A 23,831-nucleotide genomic window follows, 5' to 3' on the forward strand; every position below is an offset into this window, starting at 1 on the left:
CGATGCCCCCCCGCCACTGGCTTGTCCAGTACATTCCTCGGAAGGCCACCCACCTCTGGCGTGAATGCAGCAGACAGTTCCAGGAGAATCGCACTGATAGGCAAATGCAAGTCCAGGATTGCAGTGGAATGAATCCGTAGGAGATACTTTACCATCATGTTGTGCGCACTGCCTACAAAACGTTGCAATCCTGATGATAGGGGAGTTGAGGACCAAAGGGTGGAATGTTAACCCTTTCGGAAGGATGGGTGGAAAATATGCTGTTTGCTTAAGGTAGATCCTCCTTGCTCGCACTTCCATTTTAGTGTTCACGCAGAGCTCGCCCTTCGGTGCCCAGTTTGCCGTTGACACCATTTTCTGCAGCACTTTTGAGTGTACTTAAGTGTGAGCCTTAAGGAATGGCAAATTCAAGTAGATAGGGACAGTTGGCCGGCCCCTCACTATATATGATACTGTGCAGAGATTACTGATTCGTGTGTTGCATCATGGAGGAGGTGAATAACTCCTCAATTGTTTGGTAGTTAAGTGTCAACTGGAAAAGCTTGTCCACCTGAGGTGGAGGCTAGAGACTTGCATAGCCATATTGAGTTCCCACACCTCCGGGGAACCCTCCGTGTTGGTGACTTGAACCGGCTGCATCAGAGATATTCCAGCTATATAACATATGCAGTGGTACTGAAGAACAAAGTTTGACTACTATTCCATCTGGCTACACAACCAATTAAAATACATTCGCCATCTTACGAATTCCACCTGTTTCCACCAACGATGGAGTACAATTACTCAGATTCCAACGATCACTATAAGCATGGATGTTAATAGTACTTAGTTTTGGGACACTCCCACAAGCTGTCTTCGATTATATTTCCTCAAAGCTTCCACACACATACATGGTGCATCAAACAGGTGACAAGCACTCGCTAATGCGCTGCAAGAAATCTAAGAAAGCCTACGGCTAAGTGGCAAGGAACTGGGTTCACGAAAGGGCTTGGGATGCAAAAGCAATGAAACCAGACACTCCCATTCCATGCTGCTGAGATGTGATGGAATGCGAGTTTCGTCTGAATATTTGGGTTTCTGTGGAACCCTCCATGGAGGATGTCCACCGATAACTTTTGGTGCTTCTTGTTGTGCCTACAGAGGCATTAGTGAACCTCTTTGTAGCGAATCTCGCTGCCATCCCGGATGCGGACGCCGTCCCGTCTTCTCCGTCGGGGTAGTCTGTGGTGTTAGGTCTATCTGCAGAACAAGCAAAATCAATGGAAGAAGCAGCATTGCTTGTAAGTGACAAGCCTAAGGGGCCTTGCTACAAATTCTCCACTACTGCATGATATGCGGCTTTTTGCACTAATGACCCCGTACATGAAGACTGTGCATATGCCACTGGTCGCTGCATCGTTTTCTGCAAATATCCGGCCCAACAGAGGGGATCAAACCATCCTGCGAAAAGGAGAAAATGCAAGTCCGACTCCAGCGCCATACAAGTGCTGCTGATTTCCGTACACGCAACGGCGAAGGCTAACCTGTAGCCGCTACCTGCACTGGCAGCACTTAGACACAGTAGTCTATTATCCTTACGCGCAAGTGGCTCTGCAACCGTGTGGCAGTGCTTCTCCGAGCAGCTCGAAAAGTTTCCTCTCTCAACGGTGTGCACGTTCCCTGAGCTCAGACACAGCGTAGTCTCATAAGTTCGCCAATCGCTAGATTGCGGAGCAATATCTTTGCATGTCTTGAACAAAGGGGCATTCCAGCTGCAATTAAGAGCCTTACGTCAAGATTATCGCATTCCACTTTGCTTCTCCTTTTGCCCTGAGCAAACTTGAAGGAGCTAGGTTCAGCTGGGTACAAAGTAGACTGTACGCAACCATACAGAGAAGGAAACGGGTGGTAGTGCACGATCTGTAGAATGCACACTGATTATAAATACGTGTCAGCGAACAATGCCAATGAGGCTGAGAAATGGCGATTCTTATCCCAATGGTAGCCGAATTCAACGCACCGGCTCGAGATGCCCTCGGCTGTAATTTTGGTGTGTCAGACTCTTCATTCTTCTCTGAGCGCTTGAAAATTCATCAAAGCTTTGCCTAGGGATCAACCCAGCCTAAATACACAGAAAAACATAGTTGAGTGGATGAAAGTTGCTTAAACCGGGCCTCGCAGAACTGTAAACTATTAAAGTGCAAACATCGAAGCCAATATATCTTAATTTGGGATGCACCCCCAAGTTTTCTTCTGTTCCAGTTCCCCTTAGCTTCCGCGGTTCCGGGAGCTGGTAGTTGAGGACATCAACACCCCAGCGACATGGATTCTCTGCGGCGTGGACGTGAGATGTTCGGCGGTGTGAATGTACTGCCGCATCACCAATCCTGGAAACAGAACAATAACCCTCTATTTCAACGATTGAGAGATGAAAATTCCGCCTTGACAGGGCCAATGCAGTATAGTACCAGGGAAGGTGATGGTAGAACGTTACGTACACGTAAGAATGGCTGATAATACCTCGCATGTCATGCTGATCACGATGAAGACAAGATGGCGCCCTCACACCAGTATGGTGTTTGCATCTTTCTGGGCTGCACGCATCTGCAGTGGCAAAGCGGTGCTGCAAAACTTCCCCAAAGTCCTGCTTGCCAGGAGGTGCAATTTGCCTTTTCAGACTCTGGGAGCGCCGAAATTCACCCACTCCAGCTGATGAGCCGTGTAGCCCGTGGATATTTAGACTTTCAGATTCTTCAGGGCCTGAATGGTACATATGAAGCGTTTGAGTGTACCGCCATCATCTCTACTGTTTTAAAAATGATCTTCTGTGGACACTACGGAATTGCTGTACAGCTCACCACTTGAGGTCCACTTAATGAGATCCTGAAGTTTGGTGCTGCAGTTTCTTCGTTGGAAAAGCTCGAGCTTTCGAGCGTTGGGGGGCTTGCAGGGTTCCTCAAGTCGGCCGCCAAGGCTTGCGGCAACCTTTATGCAGCACACAATAAAACACTGAGTTTACTGTAAAAGTTTGCATGCGGCGTTCGTGGAATCTGGCCCAAGTTAGACTATCCTAGGCTGCTATATTCATTGAGGCCATACCTGGGATGCTGCACTGTGGCGACGAAGTCGATGCCAACCTTTGCCTCCGTCCTCTTCCCACGTTGTTTGCAGGCCGGCAGCAGAAGCCCTGCAGAAAAGGTCACAGAAGCAGCCCGGCGACCAAGCTTGCGAGCTAGGAGAGGGCGAAACGAGCAAACGAAATCAGAAGTGCCTTGCTCAGCTTACCGTGTGCCGTTTCCTTCCACCTCACGAGGCTGTGGAGTACCAAAACATGCTGCCTGTGGTTGCCTGAACAGCACACACCCTCTTTAGCGTGCCAGCCAATGCAAATATTCTATTATCATTGGGATTTGCAAAGGCCATGATACGGAACAGTTACCAGGCCTCACCTAAGGAGCTCTTCTGTCCTTTTCCCGTGAATTGCTCTCCACCCCTTGTCGTCAACACACAAACCGTGTTCCATTTTCTAATGTTTGTGGAGGCTTTGAAGTCCCAGATTATTATCCAGAGAGTTGCCAAACGGCCCTGAATACTTCGTTGTTGAATGCTACAGCGAGGAACGCCAGCCAGTTAGGAATTTACAGCAGCTCCCTTCTTAGAAGCCTAGAGCTGTTATTTTTGCTACGAGCGGACTGCGGATGAAGGCGGACCACTGATGCCGGAGAGAACAGATGCAAAGGCAGACGCCAACAGCATGCGCCCTACGTAGACAGTGAAAATACCAAAAAGACAGCCAGCTGGTAATTGAAGCCGAATTCGTTTGCACCCTTTCAACCTGTGCTCTGGTTGGCTCTTCGTTGACGGTTCGGACATGCGATGGAGGGGTCGGCATGAAGCACATCCCCAAACCACAACTCATAAGGGCGTAGACAAATGATTTCTGTAAATTTAAAGACTGGAGAAATGCAAAGTCTCCCTATTTCTACTTAAGCTGTTCGCCGTATGCGAGGATTGCAGTGTGAAGATGACAGCAGACCAGAGACAAGCCCGGAAGGGCGGAAAACCGGCAGGAGGTATTGATGACTTCGAATACGACCGCTACGGAATGTCCGTTGAAAGTAAAACCCTTTGTGGCCGAGCTAATTTTGTGGCAGTGGAGGAAAGATTTCCGAGAACAGTGCCGGCACCACACCACATTTCCCTGTGTGTCACCGGACGACCTCCTTCACAGACGACAAGCAAATCCGCATGGCACCTTTTCAGTGTTTCGTCTGGCCTCTAGTACAAATATACATCCCATTCACCAAAGGCTTTTTATTGATGCTTCTTTTTCTAAAGTCCAACTTGGAGGATGTCACACCTGTTACTGGTGAGCGTCCCAGAGTCCCTTCAATGGACAAGAGACAGCCGGCCATTCAGACCACCAAGCTTGCAAGACCTATTTAATTTTTCTGGTGAAACAGTGTTCAAGAATGCTATGTAACTCAAGAGGGGAAAAGCTTCTACTCCACATGACGGGAGTATTTAAGCAGGACCAATCATGGGCTATGCGACGTTGCCTACTGCTCTTTGCGGTGTCCATAGCCCTTCGGTCAGTGTTCACACCCGCAATACTTCACATTGGCCGCTGCAAGACACTTGTACACAATAAATACAACACGAACCCTCACAGAACAGTGAAGAAGGCACACACCGTGAAGAAGTCACGGTGCCGCAGACCTCTCCTGGGTTCCACAAAGGATCTCGTGCTAACCTGCAAAACCTGCCAATCCACAATTTGGAGTGAGCCACTTTGAAGTCTCAAAGAGGCAGATTCGGGGTCTGGGAGCTCTCTTTCTCCTGCTGCAGCCTTCAACGCACGTCCCCTTTCCTCATTGTGGCCTTCCCAGGACTAAATTGGGCCACGATATCCACGCAACGTTGTTGGTACTTCAGTTCCATCAGTTCCATACCAAATTGCAATATGCTGACTTGCTGTTCCGACTGTTCAGTTACTAGGTACCCAGAAAAGGTTGCTGAGTAAAATGGGGCAGGACATCCAAACAACATAGCTAATACTTCAATTCCACAGTGAACTGCAATATATTGGCTCGCGGTTCAGACTCTAAAGCTACTAGGCATCCTGAAAAGCTGGCTGTCTACAACACAGCTTGCACACTCCCCAGCGCTTTCGGAGTAATCTTGCAAAGTGGGGCTTGGAAAGAGCTGACAAAAACACGTCACACAGCACCCTAGGAATTACGCAGGGTCGTGAGACCGCCGACTTAGAATTATTTCCCGCCCACACATGGCAACGGGTAGAACAGTTCAACCTAGTCGCATCGTGAAGTGGATGCCCTCCAGAAAGAAATAATTTGAAAACTGGTCTCACTGGTCTCACCCTTAGGTGAGTTAGGGGCAAAAACACACTCCACAAGTTCGTGACTTCGGCAGACACCCGCTCCAGTCTGGGCGGCAGAAGTGGCCCCAAGGTAACAGAAGGAGGTAACTAGATATCAAGGCGTCTCTAATGAAAATTCTGTCTAGAGGGGCAGCTGCTTGTCACCATCAAGCACCCACTTTGTACACTGTTTAAACCCAGGGAGTTGCAGTATCCAACATCCAACAGGGGAAAGGCGTACGGCACCTAGAACTTGAGGGAGGAATGAGGCGAAGAGCCGTAGAAGGCCATAGAGCTGCAACGGAAGTCCGATCAGGGAGTATCCCAATGCAATTAGGAGGACTCCCAGGATGTAAAGCAACGATGCTTTCCACTTTTGCGGTTTCAGCACAAAAAACTTTAGCGTTTTTCTGCCGCCAAGCACCAAGCCTATCCCCGACATAAAAGCCAAATTTCCAAGAGTTAGTAGGGCTCGATCTAAAAAGCATAATAGACCGACAAACCCTAGGCTCAGTCCCAAGAGACAAAGCCCCACGCCGATTCGTTGTCCATCGCTCAACATTGGAGAACGGGCCGACAGGACTAAGCAACGCCCACAGGCCAGAAGTAAAGACTGGTTTAGCTAAGAATGAACCAACAAACAACTGACTTTGCTCGTTTCCGGATCCTCATCCCAGGTTATGACATAACTCCATTCTTCCGGGGGGTATGTATGGTGCACCACCGGCCCAGCTCGGAGAGCCAGTACTCCAATCCACCGAAATAATCAAGACCTCTCCAAACGACTAAACATTTCTCAGTCGAACAAATTTGTACGGGAGAAGAGGTGGTTGCCTGACACGATAGGCAGGGGACAATGGCAGGTCCCACCTGGCTGCAAGTTGTTCCAGCGAGCTCCTGAAACCCTAGCCAGCTACTGTTGAGCACCGCCACCACTACTGCTGTTCTCTGAAGAAGATATGGGATAGCAACGTCCTGCAGCTCTCCAGAAAGATGCTTGGAACCTGGAAATCCGTGGGCTGAGGCCGACGGACCCGCTGCGGTTTGTCTGGCGAACGTGCCTGAGCGTAGGGCAGAGTGAACAAAATATATATGACTAACCCAAAACAATACAAAGGATACTGATGCCTTTTCATCTATAATGGTGGGTGTCTTGCAGCTCCCTGATACCATATCTCCAGGCTGTTCAAATCTCTGCACGCCACAAGCCCGACGGCGTTTCAGGGGCCAGCCCCACTAGGACCGCCTCTACCAAGCCACACCGCAAAGCCATTCAAAGATGCAATTGAAATAAATAACAATTTATTCTGCATCTATCCATTTGCACCTCTGTTAAACATAAAACCCCTAACAATTTGTTTCCCGCATCCATATTTGGAAAAAGGTGCCTCTTGACTGGCGGGAAACACTTGAGCCGACGGGACAGCATTTTCGATTGCATTGTCTCTTCCAGCTTACTTGGAGAATATAGTATGTCATAGAATTGGGATGAATTGCCCTCATGTTGGCTGTCGGTGATCTGTTTTGGTTCCCTGGCTTGCTAGCGAGGCGGTTGGCTTGGTTCACGTAACAGGCAAGTGAAACGTTATATGAGTCAGCTGCTGATACAGCTTCTGCGTGCAGGTACGGCTTCCTCGGAAATATCATGCCACCACTTGCAACAGATGCCGCCAGTGCGGCAACTCCAGCGGATGCCAATCAACGGAAGAATCCTTTTCCAGAGTTTCAGGTAGGGTGGCTGGTTGAATTAAACAAAATTAGGCCTACATAGCGTATGGTCAGACCATGTGCAATTTCGCTGCTGGGCACTGACTAGGATCTTCTCGGTGGCCGCTCTGCTCTGTTGTGAGTATTCTGCAGGTTGTGGTATTGGCTGGCGGCAGTGGCTCTCGCCTTTCATCACTTTTAGATTCCAGCGCCTCAGCTGGAGCTATATCATGCAAGGCTCTGCTTCCCGTGGCTAATCGGCCTATGATATGGTATTGCCTTAGAAACCTTCAGGAAGCTACATTCGGTGGTAAGTGCATTATTGTGCAGCCATGCAACTGAATTGTCTTGTTTATTGGTTTTAATGCCGTAGCGTATGCGCTGCTAGCTCGCAAATTAAATCGTGAAGTTATTCACCAACTCTAGTGAAGATCTTGGCTGTTCATTCGCCACTGCATGCTGGTGGGTGTTGACTGCTTACAGACGTAATCGTCGTAACCCAGGCACAACAACAGGCGGAGCTATCCGCCTACTTGCAGCAGGACTTCGGCAGTTCGTTCCGGCGTCTTGAAGTGGTTGGGCTCAAATGCACGCGCCAGGGGGAGGATGAAGATGCAGAGGATGTTTCCTCCGGAGGAAACAGGCGACGTTCAGTCGATGTTTTCGACGATACTGACCAGCGTGTCTGCGGCACAGCAGAGGCACTACAGCAAATTCGGCACCTGATTACAACGGATTTCATTGTATTATCCTGCGACCTTATTGGTCACGTGGATTTCTTCGCCCTTGCAAGTGAGGCATCTCGAATTTCCAATATGGACTACCGCCTGTCACCCTTCGCACATGACGTTTTCGATACGCGCGAACATTTTCGTTTACGTTGCCCTCTTCACATGTACAGCTTATGAAGGGATAAACCCACATTTAAATATCACACACACACACACACAATCAGCGTACCTTTGGAATCGTGAGTTTTTGTGTGTATGTGTTCTTGTTCTTGTTGTGCAGATCGGCATCGCGCAGAAGGGGCGGCTTGCACAGTTTACCTAATGCCTCGCGACCCTCTTGCTGAGCCTGCAGCAGAACAAACCAAGGGGAAGGGAGGTGGGAGAAAGATGAAGGAAACACAACAGGAGAAATGCGACACCAGCAGAGGAAACCCAGTAACAGTTGTCGTGGACGACTCCGGAATTCAGCTGTTGGCAATTCAGGACAGGCACAGTGAGATGATCACATCCGCAGCTTATAATCCCTCTGTGCTTCAATAGCACTCGCTCAACATATGTGCCGGTTGCCAGACTCCAGAGGGAGCGTTGAGTTGGTGCGTAATTGTGTATCTTCAGGCATCAGCCACGGCAGCCCATTACAGCTTTCGAAACTGCATCTATTCTTGTATCCATCCCAGCACTTGCTACCAGATTACTACGATCCTCACGTCTATGTTTTTGCTCATGCGACGCTCAAAATTTTCGACCAGCCCTCGTTGCGTCACAGTTTGTATTCTATTCGGGTACGATTGGTTGTCGTGTGACAAAATAGGACACGAAAATGCTGCAAAATACATAGTTCAATCAGCATGCTGTGTTCTCAAGCGGACTGGACAACGTGCCGTTTCACAAGAAGTTCTCTGGCGCTTCTCGTAGGGTTTAAGGAACGGCAAAGATCTCACGAGTTATGCGAGAATGGGTGTGTGGATGTATTCAGTTTGACCTCGTGCCCTATATGACCACAATGCAAATGACGGACGCAGCACAAGGTACGACGGAAACCTCATTCCTTTGGTGTGATCACTTCTTCCGGAACTCTACAACAAACGCCTCCTTACATAGGTCGGTATTCTGTTTGCTTTGTTGCACCAACATGCGCAGTTTGGTCTAGCAGCCGGCTTGAGTGCGACGTTTTCGAGCGTCAGTTGTGGGCAATCCAGCAACAGGGAGAGGATGAAGCGACATCAACATCAGTGACTGCTACAGCACCAGCAGAGGAACAGCCCAGTGGGAGCTCCTTACCGCTATTATACACCGCAGCAAATCCTCCACCCCGTCCGGTACGCGACGTGCACAAGACATCTTGTTCTTGCCCTGCACTGTTGTTACTGCTGCATATGCCTTACAGGGCACTTCCGAAGTGGTGCTGGCGAACAGCTGGATCATAATATGCATTGGGATGCCCTCAAGTGCATTATTTGGTGTTGCAGGCGAAGGGCAACCGGGTCGTCTGCTGTATACACCCAGAAGCAGCAGGGATTTGCTGTCGTGTCAACAATCTTGCTGACTATCGCGAAATGAACAATAGAGTGAGGCTGGCCAAGAGCGTTTCTGGAGTTCTATCATGCTGCATGCGCTTCCCAAGAATGTATTTTGGGTGAACTGCTTGCTGTGTTTGTTTTGCAGTTTTGTTGCGGTCGGCTAGACGAACTAAAATCAGTTCTCCCCGATTGGGCTCTCCCGGAGCACAATCCCAAAAAGCCCGGCAGTGTGAGTTGAGCTTTGCTGGTTTCCGTTGTAACCCTTAACCTGCCAATGCATCTACCGCTTGGCTACGCGCACAATGCTGCATTTTTGCCTTTGCATGTATTTTGATCAGATGCGCGATTGCGTCCTGGCGGAGAACGCTACAGTGGAGGCAGATGTGGTGCTTAAGAGAAGCGTTGTTGCCAAAAACGCCGTATTGCGATCAGGATGTAAAGTGACGCAGTCGATCCTGATGGCTGGCACGGAGGTTGGATCAAAAACAGTGCTCCAACGCGTCATACTATGCCCGGGTGCAAAGGTCGGGAAAGACTGTAAAGTAAGTGTTTTTTGGAGAATATATCAGCCGGTATTCCTCTCGTTTAGCTCATTTCAGCCAGACGGAGTGTGTGATAGGTGCCGCTCCCCGGGTCCACCTTTCAAATAGGTCAAATTGAAGAATGATATTTCTTCCATTTGGCATACTTGAACAGCGCACATATTTTGCTTGCTTTTGTGGTTTCAGCTGGTGAACTGCCAGGTAAGGGCAGGCTTTTGCGTGCCTGACGGGACGACTGCAGAAGACACTACATTGCCTTCGTTCACCGACGGTGTGGAGTTCGCGGCATTGCACGTGTGAGTTGCAAGACAGCGTGCGCCAGGGGCTACTCGACAACTCAGAAACAGCCTGGGGCTGGGATGCAAGTAGGCTCCGAAAGAGGCCGCTTCCTAAAGCATGTTTCATTGGCATTGCATTCTTGCAAGTGATGCAAGTGATTCGTTGCCACTCGTTAAATTCTGGCACAGTGGCTTTGCATCGGTAGGAGCAAAATTTTTTGCATTGCGATCGTTTTCCTATACACACCTGTGAACGGGAAGTTTAGTGTACAGCTTCTCAACTGCGCACCCGTGCGTAGCTATGGTTTTGCTAAGCTGCAGTGGACCAAAGTGCTTGCAATCCTTGGCTTTAGCCTCCAGCTCTTTTCGCTTGTGGAAACTGTGCTTTCGCCATACTAGACGGCAAGCCGGTACTTGCTCAAAGCCGTGGCGATGCCGCAATGAATGTTTTACAACACATCGCGTCTCGGTGCATTTTGTGCTGAAGAAGTACTGCCTGGAGACGCCAGGAAGTGTATGCCCTGTGGGCATACACTTCGTTGTAGGCAAAATAGGAGAAGAGATGGTGGGGGAACAACAGCAGGTCTCCCGGACAAGGTTAAGCCGCCAGCTCAGAGACCCCTAAAAGCACACATCCATGCACCGCTAATGCTGGAGTGCAACCACAGAGTTTGCTGCCTGGTGGTGTTCGCGTCATGCAGCCACATCTCATGACAGCAAAATGCCAGCAAGACAGGCCCACAGCTGTAGGGCGATGGACTAGCTATCTCTAGAGTACCCTCCCGACATTAAACTCGCTGTATCCAGAGTATCCTCGCGAACCTCATCCCGCCATCTCAAAAATATTAGCCCTATAAATGCCTGGAGTGGGAGTTCCCTTCTGAAGTTTATTGCCAACTCCGCTCGAGAGCGCCCCCTTCGATGTCAACCTATAGGGGCCTTCAAGACACTGCTTACCAGGAGCGGCCAGCGGCCGCATTAAAACCATTAAGCAGCCACCGCCGCAGTCTCGAGATGCCAAACTAGTGGAACATGCCGGAAGCAGGACAACCGGGTCTGCTCATTCCTTCAGTACCCTTGACCTTTGGCTCGAATGCGGTCCAGATGTTGAAATGGATATGGCATGCAGGCATGGCTGCATTTCAGTTGCAGATCCGCAGGCTGGAACGACCCGAGCAACATTACAGTAGCAAGGTATGTGCGATTCTGGCAAGCCTGCCCGAAGTGCGCACATACACCCCGACCGGACCCTAGTACACTAGCCGTTCGCAACTTAAATTCCCCCCAAAACGTCTACAGTGTTTGTACATTCGGCGAAGGGGGCTTGTTTGTGCTTGTATCTGGAGTTGTTTTGAACCTTGAAGTACAGAAGGGTGTGATACAACTAGTGGAAGGCTGCTGCTCTTCCACCGTTACAGGCGCTTCGGCTGCCGAGTTCAGGACACATGAAAACTTGGGAGCTGCAGTGCGGTTAGGTTTCATAAGGGAGTTACGTGAATACAGCTAACAACCATTCCAAGAGCCCTCATATACGGTCAAAGACCCGAGAAACAAAATAAATGCGGTTGCCTCAGGGAGAAAGAGGAGTTTGTTCATCGCGTAAACTTTGACTCGCCAATATGTTCAGCTCACACTCAACTTTCTCTCGAGCATGGGAGAGCTCGTCATGACTTAGGCAGTCGAGACTACTTTCACTTTCCAGCAACTGTGCCAGCTGCTCGACTCGGTAGCTGTTAAAACAGTCGTCGGTGACAAAAAAATACTCTTGTCGTAGTCTCTGCAATCGCGTCGTTTCATCCATCGATATATCAGTGAATTCCAACTGCTCAAGCCTGCGTGCGAGACGCCTGAACGTTGCCACACCATCATCCCGCACTGCAGCATGCCGTCTCCGTGACGCGCTGACGGGTCGGACAGTTGGGGCTAGTCTGGCCAAAGTGGCAGTGCGCTGTTCCCAGAGCAGATCCATTAGTAGAGAGAAATGCCCTTCCAGTAAGGTATCAAAAGAAGCAGTTGCGGGTGATGCTGACACCTTCCCAGTAGCCTGTTGACAGTTCTCTACATTCGCGCTCGGCCTACCTCCCCACGTACACTGGAGTTTTGTTAAGAGCTCGATTGCACATCTCTGCCATGCAGCATCTTCAGCCTCAGGACTCCAACTTAAACAGGTGCACAAAGTAGCACTGTCGGCTCTTCCCAGCCCTCTCGGGTCAGACGCCTCGCAAGCGCGTGTTGTCAGTGTGACATACTTGCAAGGGCACGCCAGCATCGAACCCAGAAACAGACTTAGCACAATTGGTTCTCTTTTCACAGAGATATTCCAGGACTCCAGTCGCTTTAGGGCACGTGCCAGGCGATCAAAAGTGTGCAACCTTCTCCAAGGGACTGCGTGTTCAGCGCACAGTATGTTCCACATGGTGGCACTGGACAGCCGTTCAGCAATTTCCCCCTCGCCTTTGCTTCGTGCGAGCCAAAACCAAGCTTCTTCAAATCGGTTGCGGAGCTCTGCAATGGACCAATAACACAGCCGCCTCAGTTGCTGCTGGCGCAGAGTCGTTGAACTTAGTTTGTTCCATGAGGTATCCAGTGATTCAGCTTTGCTGTTCCGATACTTCCGTGCGACACCAGCAGGCTCCTCCTCTTTCGTCGCGGCATTCGCTCTAGATTGCATTAAAGATTCCGGCAGGGTTTCATATACTGTTGGCCTAGAAAAGTCGGATCTCCCTTCGAATTGATCTGCTTCCGTGAAAAGATGGAAAGGCAAGTGCCTCGCAAGCGCCTCGATGGAGTGGCGAGGCACCCACCCATCGGTTGGCACGAGTTCCACAGAAAGCACGAACACTGGCTCGTTCCCTGCCTCAACGCGAGATTTGTTAACCATGTTGGCTCCCTTCACTGTTTCGGCTGAAACCACTAGACAGTCAAATGCTAGCCGGTCAGCAGGGCCAACCGGATCAGTTATGCGGAAGATCTGCAGCTGCATGCTACCGTCCACTTCTTCTGGCGCTGTACTAGCAAAAGCTCCCGTCGCTGACGTAGAACCGCAACTAAATCGCTCCGGCCTACCTGCCAGGGAGGACTGGAGCTGCAGATCGTCCAACATGCTTCTCTCTTCTTCCTCTAATGCTTCTCTGAAGCCTGTTAAGTGTACCGCCTTCCCCTTCGATGCTGCCAGCAGTTGCACAAAGGCAGCAGAGGCTTGGAGGCGGCACGCGAAAGGCTCTATGCCAGCTGCAGCAACATCGTTCTCAGAAACTTTTTTCTTCTTGACCAGAGGGCCGGAGGCAACCGCGAGGCCAATTTGCCGTCGTGCCGAAAGTACTGCAGCGGCCAACAGCAGCTGGTGACCAGCATGCAGTCGATCAAATGTTCCAGCAACGAGCGCATAGCCGAACGGTGCTTCTGCCGACACTTCTTCATCGGCTTTTGCTGTGTCTCCCTGTCTGGCAGCCGGCATGAACTCTTTCGAAGCCCCGCAAGTCGTCTCTCTGCAAAGGTATTTTGGCTGTGCAGGTGATGACTGTTGAATCTTAGAGATGCCCTGACCCTCCACTCCCAGGAGAAATTCATGCTTCGAGGGACAAGCTTCGATACTACTGTGCAACGGCCTTAGGTGGCAATGTCTCGGCCAGAGGGCGCAGGCTTCGCGGCTGCAGAAAGATGAGACAGTATCCAATACAAGTGGAACTGCATTAGCAAGCTCAGCTTCATCAACACACTGCCAGAAGGCATTAACTCCAACAGTCAGTCGGTAGTGATGCAACACAGCTGCCCTGGCTCGCTGTGCCCAGTGCTTGCATGCTGGAGTTGACTCGCCTGCAGGCTCGTGTCCGTGAGAGTTTTCACAAACCCACGGAATTATAATTGGGACTGAGGTGAGCTCAAGCCGACGAGCCAAAATCCCCACCCTGGTGTTAAGACACACAGTAAGATGCCATGCTTGGCTTCCGCATGAAACGACGGTGGCTGCATCTTCAATTCGACGGCCAGAACCGACATAAGGCGGTTCGTTGAGAAGCGAAGGGGATGAAGTGGGGTAGCATTCGGTAGGTACGCACAATAGCACATAGAGATTCCGCCTCGTAAGGAGTAGAGCACGACCTAAAAATAACACCAAGTCGTCCAACTCGCATGATTCCCGAATAGATGCCTCCGTGCAGGCATCGGCTTCCGTTGGAGCGAGCCTTCGGACGACCCCCTCATCTATTATTACGCACGCCGCATCCTCTTGGAAACAGCAGGACTTTGCAGAGGCCATCAAGACGCTGTGGGTACACAAGCAGAACCAGCCTACAGGTGGAGCGCCACCGACATATACGCCGCTGAGGCAAATGTACACCCTTTTGTGTTGCTGGGAGAACGATAGTGGAGTGTCTTCTACTGCAGAAGGTAAGGCTACCACCAAAATCACACTCGCTCCGAACGAATGACATAATATGGGGCGCGAACAGGCGCGACAGACGGATGGGGGAGTGTAGAGCACAGGCACTACAATATGGCTGGTATGGTCTCTAGCAGCTTAGTGACCATAAAGAGAAGGATTATCACATTAGAGACTAAGAAAAGGAATTAATACTGCTAAATGTTCTAAGAATCGAGTACCGTAGATAGAGCCATAGTTCAGTAGGATTACCCCCCCCCGGCAGCCAGTGTCGGCCGTGTGGTGTACTATCTAGTCACTACTTGGGTACCAGGTAGGCTCCTTTAGAGATCTAATTGGATAGGAAGTAGAATTATTACTGTATAGGTGTATTATGTCTATAATTACGACTTTGGTGGAGTTCTAGGTCAGGCTCCTGCCCGTTCCACCACCGTTCATATCCCCCTGTCATCCTGTAGGTTGGGCACTGGCACCCACCCATGACCGGGGTCAATTCGCAACACAGTTCTTTTATTATATGAACTCGCCTTGCTAATAATAGGGACTCTAAAAGGATTTGGTACTTGCAGCATAGACCTCTGGGGATGTTGGTAGTTAGGGGTTGTACTTAGGAAGCCGGACACTACGTGATGATATAAGTAGGCACACCCTAGGACGGCTGCGCACTACATTTGGGGGCTGTTTCGTTCCAACCCAGTGACCTCTTCTCTATAGTGGAATGTATAATAAGAATCAACCCCAGCACAACCGAAGAGTCACGGTACAAACTTATCAAAAGGATAGTATCTGGCGACCGCCGGCTGAACTGAAGGCAGCACAGGCGGCGTAAGCCAGCCAGCGAGCTAGCGAAGTGAAGCGTGGAGAAGGCAACAGCGAGGAATCCGTTAGTAGAGAGTACGACGGTGGAGAGACCCGACGTAAGTTATGCATATGAGTATACAGGGGTTCTGTGCGGTGTGGTGACAGGCCTTCATGCCATTCCAGTTTCCCCGAGGTGGGGAAAGATGCTGAATCGTGAGAGCAGATCCGCACGGGAAGAGGCTGTTGAGTATGAGGAGGCCACACAGAGGACAGGGGTGTAGCCTGATGTAGAGTCAATTCGGGACGAAGTCGATGAGTTGCAGCAAGCAGAACACGAGCTCTGCCAAAGGGACACACCAGGGGCGGGATAGCCCGCTAACCCGATTGACTGGGGTGTAAAGAAAGCATGCTGGCGAGCGCTGCAGAGTTTGATAGGTGTGGAGTATGGTGCGGTGTGGTAACTACCGCATGTCTGAGTGTAGATGTGGCTGGGAGCCAATGCAAAGCATTCGTGGATTCGGAGAAATCTAAGAGTTTGATTCGTCAGGGGAAAGTTGATCGTTTACAACTAAAGGCGCGACAACCTTCAGAGGAGTGATGTTTATGGAGATCACTGGCGAGCAGATGCGCAGTGCTCTGGTCGTCAGGGAGAGTAGCAGAAGCCACAACCCTGTCAGCGACTACCCGCTGGAATCGAGCACAGTGTAACGATCACGAAACGAACCCTAAATAGTAATTCAGCGAAAAAATTTGCGGCTAATTACGGGCAAGCCAATGTGGGCACAAGGCCCAAAAACAGCCACCAGAGGTATCGAGGAGTTTACCACTGTTCGTTGCGTTGTGCACACTGTAAACAACTCACTATTGAGAATGCGACTGCTCAGCCGCTACTAGAAAAATATGTCTTGAAAATTGCCGATACCTCTGCTGAAACTACCTGATGTGGTCTTGTATAGCCCATAGGAGGGCCCCTTCCATAGGCACTACGTGTGCGGTTATCGTCTGCATGCTGGGTACTCAGGGCAAACTGTGTAACTAGTTTCTAAGGTATAAGTACACATATAACAAGGGGGGCTTGGGTATTCCTGCCAGCGGCGGAAGCTGAATACGGAGGTGCTCGGCTTGAATTTACGATGTACCTGTACTCGTCAGCTACTGGAACCTCTGGCATTACCCTTGAAACTCCTCGAAGCTGGAGGGGAAGGAAGCTGAGGGCGCCTGGCCAGCTACACAGTATCCACCTGTGGGAGGGGCAACCAAAATTTCCCTCCAATAGAAGTTGCCTCTCCCCATACCTCTCGAGACAGAAAACCATGACTAGCTTACCGAGCATTTCATTGGACTGCTCGTAAGAATATGGGTACGAGTATTGGGCTTTTGCGCAAGAATGAACCACCGGGACTCTCAAGTTCAAAATCTACCACAAGGTGAATTCTCCACTTCGCCACTGCCAAGGTGAGTGTCACCCTCACCACTTCATAAGATGGGTCAGGCTGCGAAGGCAAGAACGCCCCTACAACGATGAGCAGCAAGAACGAATAATGAAAATTGATTTCCCCAACACATACATAACTCACAGATGACTTCACCTTTCTGTCTGAGACTTTCTGGATCATCACATACTCCTGCTGCTCCCAGGACGTGTTAGTACTTGTGCCGATTCGTTTCCATATGACTGCAGAATGTTCGGTCCATTTGAGCAAAATTCTGTACAGGGCTTAGGCTTCGCACCTTCGAGAAAGAGTATGGTTCATTTCCTTTGCAATAAATTCCGAAGATGGACCGACTTGATACTTAGCCCTACATTTTGTCACGATACTTTTTATTACGTCCCACTGTTAATCACTTGTGATAAACAATGCTGGCCGCCATAAGGATGCCGGAAGCCTCACCACTCCCTAGGCCCGGCAAAAGCCACATGTGGCTTTTCTAAGAATGCAATCAATCTTCAAACAGAACCTCTGCCTACTGAAAGCTATTATTCCCCTGTTATCTGGCAAGCGGCTTGAGAGACAAGCACGCTTAATCTCCTGCTCGCACTCTGCAGAGCCTCTAGCTGGCAGGTTGGAGCTGCTGCAGAACTAAGCTTCATTTCTGTAATGCTCATCCAATACAGGCACTCCCTGACTCATATTGCTCGCAGAATCAATCATTCCACAAGACCCTTGCCGTCTACAGTGGTCTTTTACAGCCTGGCTTCGGTCACAACAAGAACCGCTGTCGCCGAGCTTTTGCTACCGTCACAGCAAGATGCCGACACCTTGTTCGAAGGTTCTACAAAAGGAAACACCACATATGACAAAACCGCTGTTGCAAGATTGTCTGTGGAAACGAGGAAGCAACGTCAACAGTTCCCATCGAGGGGCCACCGGCCACTCCTCGATGTTCCACCATGCACCACATTAACAGTCGGACGCAGGCGTATCCAACGAGCGTTGGGGCCCCTTCGGGGAATCACTTTTATTCCTGGGTATAATTCATAGTCGCGGGTCGGTCGACGCAGCCAGCGAGCTACAGGAGCCGGTGCCATGGAAGCTCTGATTCCGTGGCCTCTGTAGTACACAATATCTTCTTAACCGTACACTATGTATTGTTAACTGTACATACTACCAAAAACGTGTTCATATGTTTACATTGGGTGATTTGCTACTTTACCATGGATGGTTGGGCATGCTATGTTCCGAGTCGGCTTCCAGTACAGCCATTAGGCTGCGTCGACAGTTCGAGCCCCGAGGGATCGCATTGGTGTTAGGAATATCACTGACCTTTCCAAAAGTGGCAATTATTCTTACTTGGCTCGTTGCATATTTGCTTGCTTCCACTAAGGAGCGTGTTGAGCGAAGCTACTTGGAGAAGGCTCACAGTAGTAGGCGAATAGCGGAAGCAACCAGTGGACTTCTGGGAAACACTATAAAGTTGTCAGCTCTTTGGGATCTGTCTGATTGCAATGGTTCCCAATGGTTTCTTTAGCTGGTCTGTAGGACGGTGCCTACTTATTGGATTGTAAGGCGGCCCTGGTGGCGCCGGTAATGCATAGGCATTTTTTCAGGACGTCGCGTGCAGGCTGGTGCGCTGAGGTAGACAATATATCCTATATGACGGACTCCAAGTTGCATATGTTTAGACTTTGCAGCTCAGAGACATCTGTGGTCCTGATTCTGAACTCCTTCAAGCTTAAGCAGCCCCCAATGCAGCTCTACCTCCCACGACGCGGTAGTGCTGCCCCGTAGCACCAGTGTTGCCCTTTTAATCCGACGATTGGCGAGCTATCCCCTCAATATTTGGCCTACCACTGTTATAGAGCAGCCGCCGTATGCATATGGATGATTTTCCCCTCCAGCTGCTCGACTAGGCGCGAAGCAACGAAGTTCACAATAACGTGCGGTGGAATCCGGCTCTCAGTCCTAGCCAGACTTCCTCTGAGCCTTTTGAAGGTTTTCTATCTGACCGACCCACACCAAAAACTTGGAAATGCCGAGAGGGAGCGTGAGTGGGATTCCGACCGCATCGCGATCGCTGAGCGTGTCGTCGGATTCCGATGCTGTGGAAGAACCAGCTGTGTTGGAAGAAGCTCGCCAAGGAACTTCAGCAGCGGGCGAACCAGTGAACCCAAGGGGGAGGAACAGAATTAGCTGGGTTCTCTCGAGGTCTTCTGAATCATCAAACTCTGCAGATTCCGACAATGATAGTCCGCGCCCACGCCGCTGCGTACTTTCTAGTAGTTCTCGGGGGTTCTCAGGTGCGGATAAGGCCAATGGAGGCAGGATCGCCTTCGCTAGTCGCAGACCTATTCGCGTGTCCTTCATGGATGAAGGTTCTTTGCCGGCGAGCACCCAGTATCGCAGCAGTGCAGACGTGTCACTTAGTGTCCAGTCTAAGGAAGCAGCCAGGAGACCGAATGCATCTCAGTTAGATTTGAAGGCAAATATTGCCTGCCGTGCCCAGGCCGTTGCCAATGTTAGCAGGAATATGGCGGCAATGGCCGCCGAGAAGCGAGCTATTGATGAGACACAAAACCCGGCACTTGATGCTATGGAGTGCGAGGTCAATGGGTTACACCGCCAGTTAAACGAAGTTAAAGAGTCATTCCGCAAGCGCTGTTTGAATATTCTCAACTCTCTGGTCGGCAGGAAGTGGACAATCGATACTAGCGGTCCGTCGGCGTAGGCTGTGACACAGCATTCTTTCACACGTCGCGTATGCAGCTTGCGCTGTGCAGAGCCCACTTCTGGAGCTGATCGACTGGTGCAGGCTCGTTGCGTTTGTTCGCAGACTCTTTGGCAAAGCGAATGCTGCGGCCTTCTAAGTGGACAGCGAAGAGCCAGGTTCAAATGGAGGCTGAAGAAGGACAGGGGGAGTCACAGCAGTGGTTCGGGCCGTCGGCAAATGACGTTTTCGGAGATTGCCTAGTGATCGCAGAGAGGAATCCATATCGCATCGTTGGCGTTTTCGCCCGTAGGTATCGGGACACAAGACAACGACTCCCTTACGTGGACGATATTTTCTGTTCCAAGATTTTCCCTTGCATCCAGCAAGAGCAGCAGACTGGCAGGCCGTTTGTGCTTAAAGTTCCCCCGGAGCTACCCAAGCCTATCAAAGCGTTTCCAGACAGCAGATCAATGCAGCCAGCAAGTCAGAAGAGCCCCGTAGGTGGTGGGTGCGGTAGTCCAGTTGAGGAGACAACGAAGCCATTAGTGTCCAGTTCGAGACTTGACAATGCGTATAATGCCAGCGAGCATCACTTCCGCAAATCGTCCTTACCAGCTCCTTCACGGTCGTCATGGAGCGTAGCACAAGTTTCAGTAGGTGACCGCACAGATGCATGCTGCACTACGCAGTGCACAACACCCTGTTCGCGATACACTTGTGTTATTCCCCCCGGTAATTACGTGCAAAGCTCAGCACTTGAAAACTACCCAAAGGCCACCGTGGAGAACAACAACATGCGAATCCCCACTCGCCTAGCCGATTACTTGGAAAGAAATTGCGTTAGAGTCGAAAGACCATCCTGGGACAGGCGTTTCAGGCGGAAGAAAGAGATACGCCATGCCAACCATAGGCGATCCCGAACATCTGCACAGTCTGATGACACAGAGTCATCCTTGGAAGAGGATGAAGAGTTCGAACACAGGGCTTCTGGGTTCAGTTCATGTGAAATCCCCAGCATACTTCCCGACTCAGTAGCTACAGGGCTTCCCCAGTTCCTTAGGAGAGAACTCGGCAACCGTTGGCTGCCTACGCTTTTTGCCGAGGCAGATGTCCGCGTTTCAGAGTATTGGAAACTTGAAAATATGAGGAACAGGGAGAAGGCGGTGTGGGTCTATCAAGGAATACAAACTGAACCCAAACCCGTAAGCAACTGGGGAAATTGCGAATAAGCTGCACAATCAGTCGCAGGATCGGATTCGCAGTGTCTTTGCCCATATTGTGGGTGTGTCTGTTTGTGCTGCTTCTTCAGTATCCATGGGAGGAGGTGCCGCTGGAAGGGAAGCCACTCTCTCTTCAGGAGATCGCACAACAACGCAGGGACGCGAGGTCCCGACGGCACCTCAGCCCCGAGGCCGAACGTTTGTTGAGAGGTGTCGGCCAAGGCAGTAACTTCAATTGTGACGCAAACACTGCTCAGCGCCCTGCGGAAGACTGCACCATCATGAATTTCAAGACTGCTCAATTGCGCGGCCGGTCTCCAGGTGGAGGGGAAACCCCTGCCGAAGCTTCATCAACATGTGCAGTGGCAGTCCCAGGCACACGCGGTATCCGCCGTGTACGTTAGCTCATTGTGAGACAGTGAGACACGGCTCATTGACAACAGAGCTTGATGACAGTCTCTTGGCGTGCAGACGCCACGCTGATTTCTGTTTTCGGTGTTTCGAAGATGTGTAGGTACTCCCGTATGTGCAATCGGAGGCCATATACATTAGAGAAACTATTAGTACACGCGACAGTGCTGCCGCTCCCCTGCTCTGGTGGACTATCAAACAGGACATCTACCAGGCCGGCTATTAGTACACCCGACAGTGCTGCCGCTCCCCTGCTCTGGTGGCCTATCAAACAGGACATCTACCAGGCCGGCTTTGGGGACCGTGTGGAAGCGCTTATTCTGGCTATCAGAGCCACTTGGTGAAAAGCCGGCGTTCCTACGGACAATTCAGTAGGCGTGGGCCCTTAATAGAGCGCCAACATGTCTGACTGCGCCCACAACCCAACTCCTCAGGGACATCCAGAAAATGTGCTCAGTACAAATTACTCGGTGTTAACCCGGATTTCCATGAACACTTGTCACGTGGCCCTTTTCATTTATGCTGAAGCCAGGAGAATAGTCGGGTGGATGGGGCCTCACTGCAATACTCTCGCCTTTTATTGGGGGATTTTAGTTCCCATTTTCAGTCAATGCACTTCGAGAAGACAGAGGAGGGCGAGCTAGCCCTTGTCAACTCAAGACATAAATGAGGAAGGCCGATAAGACATCTGGGGAACTGGGGCGACAAGTTCTCTCTGTGCATGGCCCACCACTTAAACAGTTGCAGCTTCTGAAGCTCATGGGGATTGAATACGGTGGACATTCCCAATGCATAGTCCAGTAGAGCGAACCGTGCCTGTCGCACTTCACACCCCAGACATGGTACTTCGGCTGCCACCCTTCGTCCCTCTCATCCTCCTCCGCCGGAGGCGCAGCGAGGTTCAGAAGCCTGTGTTTGCATCAGGTTCCCTTCTTTACAGTCAAGGCGCGCACAGTAGGAAGTGCATGCGCCACGGGACCAACCCAAACTGTCGCGCCCACAGCTGCCAAAAAGTCTGCAGAAGCGGTGAGCACGAAGCACCACGGATCCAATCGGCACCCGGCAACCAGGGCAGCAAAAGAGATTCCTAGCATTGGGCCACCTGCAAACAGCATACATGCCCTATATATGCGCACCTCAAATAGTATCCTTACCACCAAAAACTTCAACTCCGTGTAGTTGCGACGAGAAGCGCTTGCTCTTCCCAGCGCTTACCCACTACAGTGCAGAAAGGAAGGCCCGCAACGACGGCGAAGAGAAGTACCGCCAAGTTTAGTCTTTGTATATGCCTAAGTTCAAGGTAAAATCCTGCTGAAGTGCAGACGGCGCTGACAGAATAAACGACAAAGCAGCAGAGAAACTCTGCGACAAATGTATCAAATAGCAAACTGAATGCACGGAAAATCTGGTAGGACCAGCCTGACTGCAACATGTGCTGAAGGTCCAACGTGAATGTCGCAAACATCGTATGGGAAGAACCGACAACTGAAGCGACTGTTTGAATAAAAGCGGATGCAAGAGCCTTTTGTCTGATGGTCCCTGCCGCGTCCATTATATCTACAAGTATCGAAGGCTCCGCTTCCCTATTCTCTAACAGGCGAAAGACCTCCTGAGGCAGGGGCAGAATGCCGCCGAACGGATTTAGCCCACTTAAGAATGCTATGAGTAGCCCGACTGTCATAGCACCTAAGAGTCCCGAGATTGCACCGAGCAACAACATGCCTGAATAATCCACCCACAGATTCGCTAGATGGTAGGTATGAAGGACACGGCTGGCTGACTAACGGGGAAAGTTTCAAGCGTCAGCTGGCCTCAGTATATTGGGGGTCCAACTCCTACGTTTTGTAGTCGGTGGTAAGGATGAGCCGCTAACTGCCATTATTCGCTTCTCTTGAACCGCCGCAATGAAGGCTGCACCAGCATCCGCCGTGCATTTGAAACCAAAAAACTCCATCCACGAAGCATTGGCTACGAATACACAAAGGACGGTTACTGCATTCGGGCTCCACTTGCTAAATGGGGGATTCCGTCTCAATATAGGCTGCAGTATTGCTGGCACGAACGCAATGTACGCGTGAAATGCCATGCTCGTAATGTAGTTCTGGAGGAAGTAAGCTGAAAGAGATGGTGTAGGGGCACATTTTTCGGTTGGCATTTCATCTGAGTTGATGCCATTCAGCACTTCAGTTTCCGGCAAATTATTGGTCGCCTCTTCACTCGGATGAGTTTGGATCGGAGAGCTTCGCGGAGTCATTCGACTCTTGGGAGGCTTCCTCGTGCTCATGGTCTACAATAATGTTGGTGAACCAGATCTAGACAACCTGCAGAAGACTGCTGGGAGCTGGTTCAGTTCTTCCAGCCACAATTGCGGCAATAAGTGAGACTCCACAAGCGTATCTCACTATCGGGCCCTTCGTTGGATTCAATCGTGCGGCGCGTAGGTTCCCTAGAGAAAAATGCCCTATTTTTGCAAGCTTGAATGACAAAAAGTAAGGATAAAAAATAATTGTTTCATCGCAAGACAAATATAAAAGTTACTGATGGCTTTATACCGGCAGTCTCGCATCAACCTTCCGCCGGGCCACCGGTTCCCGTCGACTGGGGAAGGTCTTCAAACAGGAGATATCTACTCAGCATAGCCCCTTAATGTTAAATTCTCACAGTTCCTACAGAACGTTTTCATTTTCTTGCGTTGAGCTGTGCATGATCCCCCAGCAAAAGTAGGTGTTGCT

At 50.5% G+C, this 23,831-nt stretch overlaps 5 protein-coding genes across 5 annotated transcripts; 2 read left to right on the forward strand and 3 right to left on the reverse strand.

Annotated features, from left to right (window-relative positions):
• Nucleotides 1-1,134: 1,134 nt before the first annotated feature.
• Nucleotides 1,135-3,502, reverse strand: EMWEY_00005090 (hypothetical protein, conserved; the record flags this gene model as incomplete). Its single annotated transcript, XM_013478062.1, has 9 exons — nt 1,135-1,239; nt 1,363-1,440; nt 1,771-1,854; nt 2,000-2,101; nt 2,219-2,366; nt 2,478-2,659; nt 2,838-2,964; nt 3,265-3,327; nt 3,429-3,502. The coding sequence occupies 9 exons, from the start codon at nt 3,500-3,502 to the stop codon at nt 1,135-1,137; spliced, it is 963 nt and encodes a 320-aa protein (XP_013333516.1).
• A 3,502-nt stretch (nt 3,503-7,004) lies between these two features.
• On the forward strand, nt 7,005-10,159 carry EMWEY_00005100 (eukaryotic initiation factor-2B gamma subunit, putative; the record flags this gene model as incomplete). The annotated part of the gene is made up of 11 exons (XM_013478063.1): nt 7,005-7,088; nt 7,220-7,376; nt 7,550-7,858; nt 8,078-8,290; nt 8,413-8,579; nt 8,774-8,825; nt 8,938-9,116; nt 9,267-9,365; nt 9,463-9,546; nt 9,656-9,859; nt 10,046-10,159. The coding sequence occupies 11 exons, from the start codon at nt 7,005-7,007 to the stop codon at nt 10,157-10,159; spliced, it is 1,662 nt and encodes a 553-aa protein (XP_013333517.1).
• Nucleotides 10,160-11,707: 1,548 nt separating this feature from the next.
• Nucleotides 11,708-14,395, reverse strand: EMWEY_00005110 (hypothetical protein, conserved; the record flags this gene model as incomplete). The annotated part of the gene is made up of 1 exon (XM_013478064.1): nt 11,708-14,395. The coding sequence occupies one exon, from the start codon at nt 14,393-14,395 to the stop codon at nt 11,708-11,710; it is 2,688 nt and encodes an 895-aa protein (XP_013333518.1).
• Nucleotides 14,396-18,790: 4,395 nt separating this feature from the next.
• On the forward strand, nt 18,791-21,325 carry EMWEY_00005120 (hypothetical protein, conserved; the record flags this gene model as incomplete). Its single annotated transcript, XM_013478065.1, has 4 exons — nt 18,791-19,472; nt 19,592-20,670; nt 20,778-21,083; nt 21,203-21,325. The coding sequence occupies 4 exons, from the start codon at nt 18,791-18,793 to the stop codon at nt 21,323-21,325; spliced, it is 2,190 nt and encodes a 729-aa protein (XP_013333519.1).
• Nucleotides 21,326-21,702: 377 nt separating this feature from the next.
• EMWEY_00005130 (hypothetical protein, conserved) lies at nt 21,703-23,383 on the reverse strand (the record flags this gene model as incomplete). Its single annotated transcript, XM_013478066.1, has 5 exons — nt 21,703-21,915; nt 22,038-22,201; nt 22,315-22,427; nt 22,524-22,821; nt 22,939-23,383. The coding sequence occupies 5 exons, from the start codon at nt 23,381-23,383 to the stop codon at nt 21,703-21,705; spliced, it is 1,233 nt and encodes a 410-aa protein (XP_013333520.1).
• Between the last annotated feature and the right edge of the window lie 448 nt (nt 23,384-23,831).

Source organism: Eimeria maxima, genomic scaffold (assembly GCF_000499605.1).
Source record: "Eimeria maxima Weybridge genomic scaffold, Emw_scaff28, whole genome shotgun sequence".
In the NCBI taxonomy this organism is placed as follows: Eukaryota; Apicomplexa; class Conoidasida; order Eucoccidiorida; family Eimeriidae; genus Eimeria; species Eimeria maxima.